This window comes from Lepidochelys olivacea (assembly GCF_965140295.1).
Source record: "Lepidochelys olivacea isolate rLepOli2 genome assembly, chromosome: 1".
In the NCBI taxonomy this organism is placed as follows: Eukaryota; Metazoa; Chordata; order Testudines; family Cheloniidae; genus Lepidochelys; species Lepidochelys olivacea.
In genome coordinates, this window is record NC_140411.1 from 265,999,558 (window position 1) to 266,013,994 (window position 14,437).

At 41.6% G+C, this 14,437-nt stretch overlaps 1 protein-coding gene across 1 annotated transcript in view; it reads left to right on the plus strand.

Moving 5' to 3' along the window:
- AGBL3 (AGBL carboxypeptidase 3) overlaps positions 1–13,839 on the plus strand; it is a 68,784-nt gene extending 54,945 nt beyond the window's left edge. Inside the window, exons 15-22 of the mRNA XM_084637676.1 lie at positions 1,581–1,634; positions 3,074–3,128; positions 3,616–3,687; positions 6,834–7,022; positions 8,146–8,194; positions 9,635–9,837; positions 11,276–11,525; positions 12,590–13,839. Of these exons, the coding sequence (XP_084493802.1) occupies positions 1,581–1,634; positions 3,074–3,128; positions 3,616–3,687; positions 6,834–7,022; positions 8,146–8,194; positions 9,635–9,837; positions 11,276–11,525; positions 12,590–12,986 (1,269 nt within the window). The 3' untranslated portion in view covers positions 12,987–13,839. The remainder of the gene's footprint in view (positions 1–1,580; positions 1,635–3,073; positions 3,129–3,615; positions 3,688–6,833; positions 7,023–8,145; positions 8,195–9,634; positions 9,838–11,275; positions 11,526–12,589) is intronic.
- The last annotated feature ends 598 nt before the right edge of the window (positions 13,840–14,437 follow it).

Consider the following 14,437-nt stretch of genomic DNA (forward strand, 5'->3'; position numbering starts at 1 on the left):
GAAAAAAGAGGGTTATTGGGGTTCTAGATAAAAAGGCATGGATGATTCTAAATAACCTTTGGAAACCATTTCAGCCCAGAGTTCTGAATATCAAAATATTTGCACTATTCATATGTGATGCCGATTCACATACCTTCCTACCTTTCAAAGGAAGTAACATGATACTTAGCATGTATTAACTGACCAAGCTAGCATCTCTTGTGTTTAATTATGTCAAAAGCACACTGTCAAAGTTGTTGGATATAAAATCTGACTCTCTTATAACAAGTAGCATGTTTTAATTAATACTTTAGTACACTTTATACAAATACATGTGCCCAATCATGTTCCCCTTAAAGTCCATGGGAATTTTACCAGTAGGTCAAATGGAATAGAATTGGACTTCTGGCATATCAATGGCAAGACCACTGCTGAGTGATCATAAAATAAATCTTCTCATGTGCAGGCAGTAAATTGAAATTTACAAGAATCCTGCTCTTTCAAATACACTGCCTCCTAACAGGAAAGAAACGATACCATCACTCATGTCTAGAACACGCAAACACACCACAATCAGACACACTGTTGGTAGGCAGGCCAAAAGACAGTTCCCATAAATTGTTGCATAACCTAAATGCTGTTGGCCAGGAACAGCTATGTAGCAATCAGATGAGTGTGCTGTTAACCTAGCCAAGTTTAAAGGGGATCCATGGAAGGACTCAGGACTTTGTTGTAAATGTAGTGGCCTCAGGACGGGTGGTATTATTATTATTATTATTTATTTAATAATTAGAAATGTATAACTGATGATTCTGTTTCAACGTATCCTATCTCACAAGTCCCACAGGTAAAGTTACACATGTGCATTAGTGTTTGCAGGACTGGAGAATTAGACTGCAAGCCCTAAAGCTTCAGGGGAAGTATTGTATCTTTCTGTGGGGGTTGGCAGAACTTAGTGTACTGTGGGCTCTTTCAGAATACAAAAAATAGTACAGGTAATTAATAATACACTGTATATCTAAAACTTAATACACTCTTATTGTGGGTCCTGATCACTGAAAAACTGGCCCTAAAGCCAAGATTTTCAAAAAATAAGAGCTTTAAGTTGTGCTCTTAAATCTCTGTGTAAACACCTACTTGTGGCCAGTTTTTCAAAAGTGTTGAGTGCCAGCAGCTTCCATACAGGTCAATGGGCCCCTTTGAGTGTTCAGCCCTTTTAAAATTCAGGCCAGTTATTTAGATGCCTAATTTTAGGTTCCTATTTAAAAAAAAAAAAAAAAAGAATCTCGAAAAAAAAAAAGAATCTCGTCCAAACTGTGTTCAGAATTGGTTTAGAGAAACTGTGTTTTAGATTATGTTTAGAAACCGTTTTCAAACACGATGCTTTTTTCTAGTGCAGGTAAATAAAAACCTGTTTGCTAATTTCCCTTTATTGACTCCCATTGTGTACGATAAGTAAAATTGTAAAAGATGTTTGAAATTGCTTTAGTCTACAGAGAGCTCGCCGAACAATAGTAGCATGAAATATGTTATTGATTTCCTTGTTTGTGGTGCTGATGGTGTCATTCTGTCATATGATTCATATGTTTCTCTTTTCAAAGGTTTCAGTCTGTCTCCCCTTTAGTTCCAGAAGTAATGATGTCACCAAAGTCCAGGTACTTATATTTGAGTGGAAAGAATCTTGTGATCTAGGAGGTTATAGTTCCTGTTATAAATCATGCTGTCCAGAAGGATCAATCTGCATCCATCCCTAATATGGTGGTTAGCTTTTGTTTGTTTCTTTATCTTTTTACCCTGAGTATCCCTCATACATGGGATTTTAAAACAGTGGGCCCAGCTGTCCAAAAAGGACATTAATTAAGGCCACAAGTCTAAATTAGTCCTACTCCAGGGTGTAAATCCAAACAAGGATTTAGTGACAGAGAGCATGTAAAGTGTTCATAAATTTCAGGCATAGTGGATGGGTGAGCCAAAACAGTGTTACAAGTGTTGCACAACCCAGCTTGAAGAGGCCAGGAGGAAAGATTCTGGTTGACACAGCAGACAGCACTTGTCAGGCAGTCCGCTAAATCCTGAGGAATCAAGGAAGTACAAAAAAAAAAAAAAAGCAAACCTCACTGCCACTCAGGTCACACCTAAAGGAAGCCTTGTCAGGGTCCCTCAGATGGTCCAGGAACACTAAGTATTGTATTCAAAAAGTATTGTGATACGTAGCCTGCTTTAGTAAGCACTGCCACTTATTAAATGCTACACTCGTTCTACAAATGAAGTGATGTGCACAAAGGGCCAGATTCTCCACTCGTGTAAACCAGCATAACTCCATTGACTTCAGTAGAGCAATGGCATTTTACAACACTTGAGTGTTTGGCTCAAAATCTTTTTAAAAGACTCTCGATCGTGATAGTGAGTTTCATCTTAAAGAATCTTGCTGTGGTGCTTCTCACTGTTGTGCAGTGCTACAGATATAATTGAGCAGAACATAAATAAAAGATAATAAATCCATGTGTCTACTACCATTGATTCATTTGCTTTATTAGTTCATGGACCTGGTAAAGAGACCCAGTCATCTCCAAAATCATTTTTGTAAAATTATTTCATGTATTAGCTTTGCCACTAAAAATGATTAAGAAATATAAAACTGAATCTCTTTGCAAATAAAATTAATATTGCATGAGTCTTCCCGCTTGATTTTTTTCTCAGTTTCCACTACCATCCCCAAATTAAGAATTCCAGAAACAAGGTCTATCATGTGACCCAGTGTTTTCCATCAGTCTCCATGTCCCCAATACCTCTACATCCCGCTTCACTCCCATGGTCAGTCTGTTCCGCCTATCCCAACAGCAATCCAACCAGCCAGTTCAGCCTTCCGGAAACCACTCAGTCTCAACCAATTAACCCTCTCCCACTGGAACAAACCACCCAACTTCTACCCAAGTTTTCACCCTCTGGGGAAATCATTGAACCAATTTGCACTCCCTCGGCAAACCATTGAGCAGCAGCACAATGCCGTTTTCTCTTTCTGTCTCTCACACAGTTTCATTTAGAGTAGACTAATAATAATAATATACATATATGTCTCTGTCCTCTCTTACAGACTAGCAGCATGGCATTACATAAAATACTTAAGGAAATTGATCCCATGGTGAAAGGTAAGCCTCACTTTTTGGGGGCATGCAGAGGGGTATGAAGCCCCTGTAATCCAAATATTGTCTTTTAGCACTGATAATTGATGGGATTTGTAGGACATAGCATTATACTGCTGCTTCATGGGCCAACAACTGGGCAGAAAGACATCACACGCCCCAGTAGCTTATCGTGGAGTCAGGAACCAATAAGTTAGGCAATGAGGAAAGTAGAAGAATACAATTACAAGTATAAGCCTTCCCTGCTCCCACCTCACCCCACCCTACTGTTAATTTTTGTTTTTACTTGGACATTATTTATTTATTTATGCCTTTAATAATTATTTATTCCAGAAAGATTCTCCACAGACACACAGTCAATATTTTTGCCTTTACAAAATGTCATAACATTTCATTTGCAAAATTTTGGTTAAGCAACCATGATGAAATGTTATGCAGATAGAAAACCTGAAGCTTGCTTTCCCTTAAATGCAATCTTTAAAATCTTTTCCAGAAGCTATACCAGTCGCGGAAGCAAATTACACAGAACAATATCTCAGTCCTTATTTTCCTGAACAGGGATCGGGTGAGTAACAATGTGTGTGTGTGTGTGTCTACATTGCATATCGATTAAGTGTAGCTAAGTGATAACTTATTTCTTACCTAGACAAATTAGAAGATTGGGCCAAAAGAAATCTGATGATGTTCAACAAAGACAAGTGCGGAGCCCTGCACTTAGGATGGAAGAATCCCATACACTGCTATAGACTAGGGACCAAATGGCTAGGCAGCAGTTCTGCAGAAAAGGACCTTGGGGTTACAGTGGACGAGAAGCTGGATATGAGTCAACAGTGTGTCCTTGTTGCCAAGAAGGCTAATGGCAATTGCCCTGTATAAGTAGGGGCATTGCCAGCCGATCAAGGGATGTGATCGTTCCCCTCTAGTCAACATTGGTAAAGCCTCATCTGGAGTACTGTGTCCAGTTTTGGGCCCCACACTACAAGAAGGATGTGGAAAAATTGGAAAGCATCCAGCAGAGGGCAACAATGATTAGGGGACTGGAACACATGACTTAAGAGGAGAGGCTGAGGGAACCAGGATTGTTTAGTCTGCAGAAGAGAAGAATAAGGGGGGGATTTGATAGCTGCTTTCAACTACCCGAAAGGGGGTTCCAAAGAGGATGGATCTAGACTGTTCTCAGTGGTAGCAAATGACAGGACCAGGAGTAATGGTTTCAAGTTGCAGTGGGGGAGGTTTAGGTTGGATATTAGGAAAAACTTTTTCACTAGGAGGGTGATGAAGCACTGGAATGCGTTACCTAGGGCGGTGGTGGAATCTCCTTTCTTTGAGGTTTTTAAGGCTTGACAAAGCCCTGGCTAGGGTGATTTAGTTGGGGATTGGCCCTGCTTTGAGCAGGGGGTTGGACTAGATAACCTCCTGAGGTCCCTTCCAACCCTGAGATTCTATGATTCTATGATTCTTCTGTCTATAGCTGTACTTAGGATACTGGAAGTTGCCTTTCTGACATGAGTGGCCTCATCACTCATAGGGAGCCTACCAAGTTTTGCGTTCTGTAATAATAATAATAATTAATTAATAAGTAAGTAAGGAGAATGTGTGCATTTGAGCACCTAAAATGCAGGAATTCTGTGGAGGGTTTAACAAAACTCCTGACAAACCCTATGGAGTTGGTTCATGGTCAGGATTTATTGGTAACACATAGGGATAAATTTTAGACAGTAGCTTTCTCTTTTTTTATACGTAAATATCTTGTATGTTGTGAAGGCTATTTGTTTAAAAAAACAAACCCATGATACAATACTGAGGGATAATAATAATGTCATACTGTAACAATTTGTTTTAATGATGATTTCATGCTTTCCATTCATGCTGCTTAAAAACAGGTCTCTGAATCCCTATCTGTTTTTCCTGACATGAATTCAGAGTTGCTATACTGTTGTACCAATAAAATAAAAACCAGCAGGATCTTATTAAAGGGAAAAAGGCAAAATACCACATTTATTGTGAATACAGAAAGAATCATAGTAAGCAGTTAGTTATAGCTATAACATTCCATTCAATCTCATATTTATTCACACATTCATTCATACAAACACACACCCACACACATACACACCCACACACACAGGTTCTGCAAGGTTGTTATCATAGTTACCAGCCTTAGAGTTGCTCATGCCAAGCCACTGGCCAGGTGGCCTGGACATGAGGAGGGAGCAGGGCATTGTCAGATGCTCATCTGATGCTCCTGGAAGTTGGTTTGCAGAATCAGACCCCAAAGTTCTCACTTTTTAGAGTCTATTTTTATAGGAATTTCTTCCTATGCCAGTCTATGGGAATTGCTTCATCATGCTGTTGCTGAATCAATCAGCAGATAGCACATTCCTGACGGCTCCAAGATGTTATCTTGTTCTTTGGTTCTCCCATTCTTGAGGCTGTTGGGTGGATTCCAGTCTGCCCTCCTGGTGGGGTCCTCTGGTTATTTCCACTTGACGCCTTCTTCAGCCGATGGACACTGGATTCTTAGGCTGGCACCTCCCTGATCATTCAGTTATTATCCACACCAAGCATCCATCCACATACATCCTCTATCTCTATTTTAATCACAATTGTTAATACAACAAAAGGGTGGGGAGTCTCTGGGTGCTGTTTCTGTTGTTAGAGTATTGCTTTGAGTCTCTCTCTCTGTGAACTGCTTTGAGAACAGACTCTGTCTTAGAATGTACTAACACAGTTAGCAGCTTGCAAGTTTCACACATAGAGGGAGAGAAACAGTACCAAAAACCAAGAGACCTCTTAATTAGTAATACCCTGGAATTGAAACTCTGGGGAATCAAACTCATTTGTGATTTTAATACAGAACTTCTTTAATATGATCCAACAATACCTACCATTAGCAAGGGAGCTATCTACTTGATGGCTTTTCTCTTGTAGAACTTGATGGGAAACAAAAAAATATATATTTAAAAATATGTAGAAAAATCATTTTAACTTTTACATTTTGCCTCCTTCTCCTTCTTTGGGTTAGTGGATCAAAGATGACAGCTAAGACTTTCAAAATTTCCACAAAAAGTTTTGTTGCTGGTCTCCAGCTTGCCAACTTTTGTATTAAATAATAATAATTGAAGAGTTTTTATTGTTGAAATATATTGTATTTCACTATTAAAAGAAAACCCACTCTTTATTTAGAGTGAAAGTAGCTTCAGAGTAGAGTGTATATATATTCACACCTATACAGATATAGTTCACATACCTATACCAGCCCAGGTATTATGGAGGAACAGATTTAAAAAATCTGACTTTGTATTTTTTTTCCCCTCAGCCTCTAACTGTGGGCACAAATAGTTCCAGGCATAATTGACTTCAGTGGGACTATTCATGTACTTAAAGTTAGGCACAGGCTTAAATGCTTTGCTTGTTCAAGGCCTGTCTGCAGAAGTAGAGGTTAACAAGGAACTTGAAAATTCATTAGTAGAATAAGGTTTCTGAGATTTGGCCTGCAGCCTTTAGAGGGGTTATACACTTTATCTTTCACAGTCCTCAGCTATTGTATCCCATATCCAAAAATAAACAACTTTGTAGAGATTTGTAGATTATATTCTGCTAGGTTTTTCTGGAAATGGCACTAGCTAAAGGAAGAATGATTAAAGCAATGACTAAAGGAAATGCATGACTAAATGCATTTATCTTTGACCTTGATTCTTGTTTTCTTAGACTTGGACTGGACCACTGTGTCCCAACCTCTAAAACATTTCATATCCCAGAGACTTTTTCTCCCTCCTGCCATCCTCAAACAAATGTGCTATAAAGGTGCAACAGCAGGGAATGGGGCAATCTCTGGGTGTCAGCTTCCCAAGGTGGTGGATAGGCCAAAAGTGAAAGAAAAAAAGGCCCAGCGAAGAGGTGAGGAGTATTGGAAACTGGGAGGGAGATGAAGGAGTAAAACATATCTAGAAAATTGAATGGCATATTAACATTAGAGATCATCAGGCAGCTGACAATCCCCAGAGCAAGACTGTTGGGATCTAATTATTATTTGTATTACAGTAGTGCTTAGGGGTCGGTTAGGTGCTCTATATGTGCATGGGAGGAGACACTGCCCTTGTCTTTAAGAGTTTACAGAGTAAGTAAGCAAGACATTCAAAGTGTGTGCAAAAGGAAATATTATTATCCCAATTTTACAGATGGAGAATGGAGGCTGAAAAAGATGAAGTGACTTGCCCCAAGTTACACAGGAAGTCTGTGACAGGGTCAGGTTTTGAACCCAGAGACCCTGAGTCCCACATATTGAAACTAGGTGCAGTAGAGGGGGCCTTCCTCTTGATTTTGATAGAACTATACTATCAAATGGGAGGGAGGGTGGTCCTGTGATTAAAGACAGACCTGGGCATCAGGAAATTGAGGTTCAGTTCCAAGCTCTGCCACAGTTGTCCTGTGTGACCTTGGGCAAATCACTTAACTGCTCTATGCCTCTGTTTCCCCATCTGTAAAATAAAAATAATAATACTTCCCTGCTTCATAGGGGTGTTTAGACTAATTAATTAATGTTAGAGGTGCTCAGATGCTAAGGTATTGAGCTCATTAGAAATTATTATAAATTAAATAAATAAAAGCAGCATGTACTCATTTTAATGGAAGTTATAATGTATGTTGCTCATCTATCAGACCTTGAATAGTCTAAATTTTGTTTAATCTGAAGACTATTTGATCAGTTGTGCTGTTTCAAATATCATGGTAAATCCAGTTGAGGTACTAGCAGAATAATGGATATATGATCCAAAGTCAAAATGTTCAAAGCTGCATGCCTAAAATTAGGCTACTAAATCTGTACTTAAGCACCTAAATAAGTGGCTTGGTTTTCAGAGGTCCTAAGCACCCACAACTCCCAATGACTTAAGTTAGCCATCAAAAGTGGGGGTAAACTGTAAAGACAAAAATCAGGGTATTGTATTGTGTGACGAACTGTTTCCTCTAAATCTGACATGCACATTCATTACAGTGATGATTTCTTTCCCACTTTTTACAGTAAAGCTGCCTGTTACAGCCTCCATCAAGCAAGTGGGAAAATGCTTCAGGTAAGAGAACATTACATTTGACTTCCAGAATTTCTTCTGGAGGGGAAAGAGTGATCCCAGCTTGATTTTTCAAAGTCCCTCTTTATGATGTGGAGAGGGAAGTAGACTGAAACACAGATTAAAATCATTCACCAGGGGAAGGATGATCACCTTTTGGAAGATGATTTTCAGAGCTGCTGGTGGTGGTGGTGGTGGGTTTTTTCCCCCACCAATCTTTTTTCTTTATCTGACTTTCTCTTCTTCTGTCATTTTGTCTTGCCATTTTAGGCCCCAGTTCTGCAAATCCTTACACATGTGCTTAACTTTAAGCATGTGATTTGTCCCACTGAAGTCAATGGGACTACTCACATACTTACAGGTAAGACATGGACTGTCTTGGCAGTGAATTCTGAAGGCTGTATTCTCTTATGGATCTGCAGGACTTTTATACCAGTAACACTGACACTCAGTGTTCATTATGTACATAAATACCTACATATTGATAGGCTATTAGTTCCCTTTGCTTGTTCAATATGCACTGTAAGCTATTCCTGGGTTGGCAATGCCTGGTGGTATCTTATTCAAAAGTAGAATCAGTGCTACTGGTAGCCAGTCAAATTGCAGGATGGCAGAAAATTATTTATTACATTTGAAAGAGGATAAAGCTTCGGCCAGTCAGCATCCAATTTATTTATAAAAAGTACCATATGCTTTAAAAACAATACTTTTATGCTGAAGCTGGCTTGCATGAGTGGCTAACGATAGACTTGTCTAAATCTATCAGTGTGCAGCAGAGAAAGAACCTTCACAAGAGCCAGACCAAGACTTGAGAACTCTTTGATTATTATTCTTATTACTATTATTGTTGTGGTAGCACCCTAGAACGCCAGTCATGGACCGGAATCCCAGCGTGCTAAACACTGAACGAACACAGGAGAAAAAGCTGGTCCCTGCCCCAAAGAGCTTATGAAATAAGGTTAACCACTAAATTTTCTACATTCAGAGTTAAAGCAAAACCCACCTCTTCGTTCAAGCTTTCCCACAATAGTACCTTATGTCTCATACTTTTGTATTAAAAAAATAAAAAGAACCTAAGTCTATCTTCCCAGGAAGGGAAAAAAGAAATATCATTGTTCTTGTTTTTTACTCTTGTGCTACTCTGATGATTCTCCAGTACTCCTGGAACGGGCACCAGTATAAGATCCTGGATGGATGGTGGCCAAATGTCATTTGCATCAGTATCCATCAGATAAAATGATTGAGCCACCACAGTTTGTTTTGTACAGTTGAACTATATGGGAAAATGCCTCACTTTAACTTGGCATTAATGTAACAGCAGGAAATCCTCCAGCTGTAACAGTGTCCTTTTTCGTGTCATTATCTTTTATATATATATATATATATAGTCACAAATTAGTCTGGAAATAAATTAATTACAGGTGTGAACGCCATCTCTTTCAGCTCTGAGAGACTGACTCAGGGTGCCCAAGACAACATTCTTGAAAATAATTGTTTGCCACTGGGATTAGGAGAAACCATGTCCCAAGATGCAAACCTACCTAAGAGAACAAACCTCTCTTCACCGTTCATCAGGATGACATCCCGAAGTGTAGAGAAGCACCAAGGCAAAAGGGTCACCAGCTGCACAGAAAAGACAGTTACCTGTACGAAAGGTTTTTTTATATGTTTTTAATTAAAGTATTCTAGGTGCCAAAAGACAACAGATTTGCTTTTGTTTAGTGCATTCCCTATTCCAGATATCTCAAAGCCTTTTACAAAGCAATGAGATAGATGATGGAAGTGCAGTGATTGTGCTGAAAAATACAGGAAACATTAGGTTTTCAGCAATAACTTACATGCCAGAGGATGTCAGAACTGGTTTCATTGAGTAAATTGACCAGGACACAGGAGATGAATCTATATCTTTTCTACTGGAAGTTAACCTCTGCCTGATCTCCAGCGCCCCCTGCAGGGCTGAAGCCGGGGGACGCATGGGGCTGAAGCCCTGATCCCCCATGCTGCCCGCGGGGCTGAAGCTCCAATCCCTGGCCGGCGCCCCGCGCGGGCCTGAAGCTGGGGGGAGGCACGGGGCTGAAGCCCCAATCCCTAGCACCCCCTGTGGGGCTGAAGTCCAGAGCCCCGAGACCTGGTGCTCCCTGTGGGGCAGAAGCCCTGAGCCCATGGTCGACAGAGTTGAGGACATGGAGGGCATTGCTTCCCCCACCCCAAACTGCAACGCAAGAGCATGGCAGTCCCGGGGGCAGCTCTACACCTCCCCGAGTCCCCCTACAATCTCCTCTCCCCGCCCCCAGGCCAGGTTGGAGGCAGGAAGCCAGAGCTGGGCAGTGTGGGGCAGCTGCTGCTCTGGCTGATGCCATGGAGCAGGCAGCGGCAGCATTCCCTGATCTCCTGCTCGTGCCCCAGGTTGAAGCTGCTCCTCGGCTCCCAGCCCCCTTTGCTCCCACAGAGGCAACTGGTAAGAGCCCCCTGGGTGGAGAGACCCAACTATGGTGTAGACCCCTCCGGGAACAGTGACGGCATGGGAGTCCTCCCAGCACACAGCCCCTAGCCACCCCACTCCCTGCACCCACAGCCACCCCCTGTGTGCACACCGCCCCAGCTACCCTCTGTCTGCACACAGCCCCTAGCTACCCCCTCCCTGCACCCTAAGCTGTTTTCAAATTTTTTGAGCTAAGCCCCCCACCTTTGAGTTGTAATTTAAATATATAAACTCCCTCCCTGGACCCCACCATGCGGAGATGGCTCAAGCCCCGCTGACCCCGGCCCCCCCTCCAATAGAAATCAAACTACGCCTATGTCCAAGGCCCCTGTCCCAAGGCGCCCCCTTCCCCTGCTGGGCTCTGGAATTTTTATAGCATGTTGAGAGGGGCCTGCATTATATACAGTATATTAGGCTGTAAAGCATGTTGTAGATCACTTCTTGTACTGGATGCACCCACTGCTGCCAGACTTTCCATTTCTTGTAAATTAAACTAAACTATCAGAGCAGGTTTCCATTTCACTAAAACCAGGTGTCATCTTAGCTAATAAAGAATTCACATATGGCTGATGTGGTGTAGCTTTTTTTCCTTTTTGGCCCAGATCTGGATCACAATGCGAAGGGCAGTTCAAACAGGGAAGAAAGAAAAGTGAAGAGGCCACCACTGAAAAGTGCAAGGTCCGGCCAAATCAGGACAACAAACCAAGAAGCGAATGTTAGGATGATCAAGTCCTGCCAGACAGAAGAATCATTGCAACTTTCTCTCCCTATAGTACCTGGTGCAAAGGGCAGGCAATCCAATGAAAAGTGTCATGAGGGTGAACCACAGCCAAAAGCCTTTGGCCAGCACCGGTAGGTGAAGAAGAGTCCAGTTACTGAACTTGCCTATCCAGTCAGTGATACGTTGAATGTACATTGTGGCATGAACAATGAGGGTGTCAGCACTAACAGAAGCAAAAGTTCTTGCTTTATTTCTAAGCCATACACAGCTGAGCAACTGAAATATGAGGGATCTCACCCTCTCAGGGATCTCTCCATTCTCACTGCACATGAGCTTATTTCTGAGTCTCTCCTGAGTAGAAACTTCCACTTGACTTGTGGTCTATCAGATGCATTGGTTTTTGTAATGCAAACTGCTGCCCAGTAAGAACTGAGCTAAGAACATAGCCCTCATTTTTGTTTGGCATCTCAAGCTAATCTTAACTCTTGATCCCTGATATACACATTGAGAGGTTTATTCACCAAGCCACTCAACCTATCTTTTGAGACTGACATGCGTGTCTCTTGATCTGTGTTAGATAAATTGGAGGGTCATAAGCCATATAGATTATAATAATTGTCACCTGTCATCCGGGAGAATCCCATTGCACTTTACAATCATACAAAATCTGTGCACAGGTATCATGTTATTGACAATGGAAACCTGTGAGTTGATTTGCAACCACTTATGAGGCATGCTACTGTACAACAGTGTAGCACAGGAAGTGCAAAATATCTTGTATCCAATTGAACTCTAGCTGTTCAAATTTCCCAACATGTTCAGTTTCCCAGCATGCAGTTTGGCTAGGACTGCCCTCTCACTACCTCTTCTTTATCTCTACCTCTCAATGGTTTGTACCCCAAAACTAAGTCAAAACCCAGTACGGAGCAGTTCAGCTGAGTGTGGCCAGCACTGGATTTAGCCAGTAGGACAAGAAATCTCCATTGATTATATTTGTATGCTGCTAGAAAGAGTTATTAACTACGATATAGAATTGGTAAAATACTTAGAATGATAGCTAGATTGATTGGATAGACAGAATTGGAGGACGCAGCCACCAGATGGTATTTTGTAGACATGGCTATAATACAAGTTGAATAGGGTGGACTGAGATACATGTAAGGCACTGACTGACATGTTTTGTTTTTTTATACAGAGCAGACCTGGCAACTTGTTCAAATATGAAAGGGAACATGGCCAGGCCTACATTATCAAGCAAAATGATTTTACTGGCCCAACATGACAACAGAGAAACATTCCGTCCAGACTCTTTGCTATGTGCCATAAAGAAGACATCAGCAAAAGGCTTATTGTGCAATATTGAGACCAAGGCCATGGCTAAGAGAAAAGCTCTGGAGCCTGGGTCACAGACTCTACTTACAAGACCTTCCAGTCGCAACTGGGTGAATTTCCTTTCAGGCTTAGAAATTGATGCAAATGTTATGAAAAATGGTACCTTACAGGCTAAAATATACAGCCAGCCAGGCTCCATTCAGACAGGACTCCAACGCTGGGAAATGAGTGGCTTCACATCAGATACCCTGAGGGATTAGGACTCCAGTCCCGGTGAAACCCTTTGGAAGGAGTGCTCTGCAAATGCAGCAGAAGTGTATACAGTGCAAAGGAGTTTAGCCTCACATTGTCCTGAAAGACAGATTCTAGATTTCCGGGGCTTCTGAGTGACAGCTAAAGAAGGCACAGCATTTAAATTTCTTTTCTAATTTTTAATTGTCAGCAAATTTCAGACATAAGAAAACCCAGTTGAATCATCTGACTTCTTCGGAATTAAAGTGATGTATGACCTGAATGGAAAATTAAAAAGGGGAAGGATTTGTGTTACTCAATTCAGACCCTACCAGCCACTTTAAGAAACAGTGCTGGTGAATCCCCAAGAGAATTCCATCCAGTTCTGTACTGCTGAATGGTGCTAGTCACAGATTAGGAGCTTTGGGGAAATATAGGGAATACAGATGAGGGACTGGCTATGCTAGAGTGTCTGGCGAAGTAAAGGGGAATGTTGTCCCGCTGTGAGGCAAAAGCATAAAGCAGAGGTTTATTCTAAAATTAAAAAGCTAAAAGTAAGTAAAGTGCCTTAAAAATTCCATCTTGTCACAGGCCTTGCTATGGGCTGCATCCCAGATGAGACTAGAACTTCTGTCTTTGTTGCTGTCCATGTAATTCATTTTGCTTATGCCAATTTAATATTTGTTCCTTCCCTGAGATGGACCTGGATTAATCCCAAGGACACGAGCTCAGGGTTTGAGAACATCAGTAAAGTTGGCTAACCAGTGCTAAGTGCAGAGATGCTTTTCTCAGTACTCAGATGATACGTGTGTCCACTGTATCCCAGAACCTCGCTGTGCATTTAGTGTTTGTTGTGACTAGAATAAAGGTGTGTTGTTCAAACATGTGACCCTATGAGAAGAGCTCAACATATGGTACAATGAAGCAATGCATGTTTCTGGTTTTATTCCTTGAACTGACATACAGTGTGCCCCACAAAATAGAAATTATTAGACATTCTTACAATCAGTAATCTGAACAGGAAGTTTGCTGGAAACCCCAGGTCTGGATTTCCATGTAATTCCTAATTGCCTCAGTTAATGAGAGGCACCGTAGGAAACCTTCAAGTAGTGGGACAGATCCTGAGCTGTGACCAACGGGGCTCAGTGCAGCTCCAGAGCAGATTGTAAAGGTGACGTTTGAACCCTCCTGATCATTGGGCAGCTCAGCACCAGGCCAGTCTACCGGCACAGATTAGATCAGCCTACATTAATCTGCACCAACAGTCAGCAACCTCCAGGGCCTATTCTGGCAGGCACAGTTCTGAGGCAGGATGGCCAGCAAGCTGCAGCAGCCGTACACCACCAGAGAGGATTCCTCTCTGTACAGGGAATCTTCAAGCAGCCAAGGAGCATTCCCACGCAGCTAAGTAAGCTGGCTTCAGGGCAGTTTTTCAGGGAGGTTCAGTGAGAGCATGGCATGCAGTTTGTGATGAATCCTG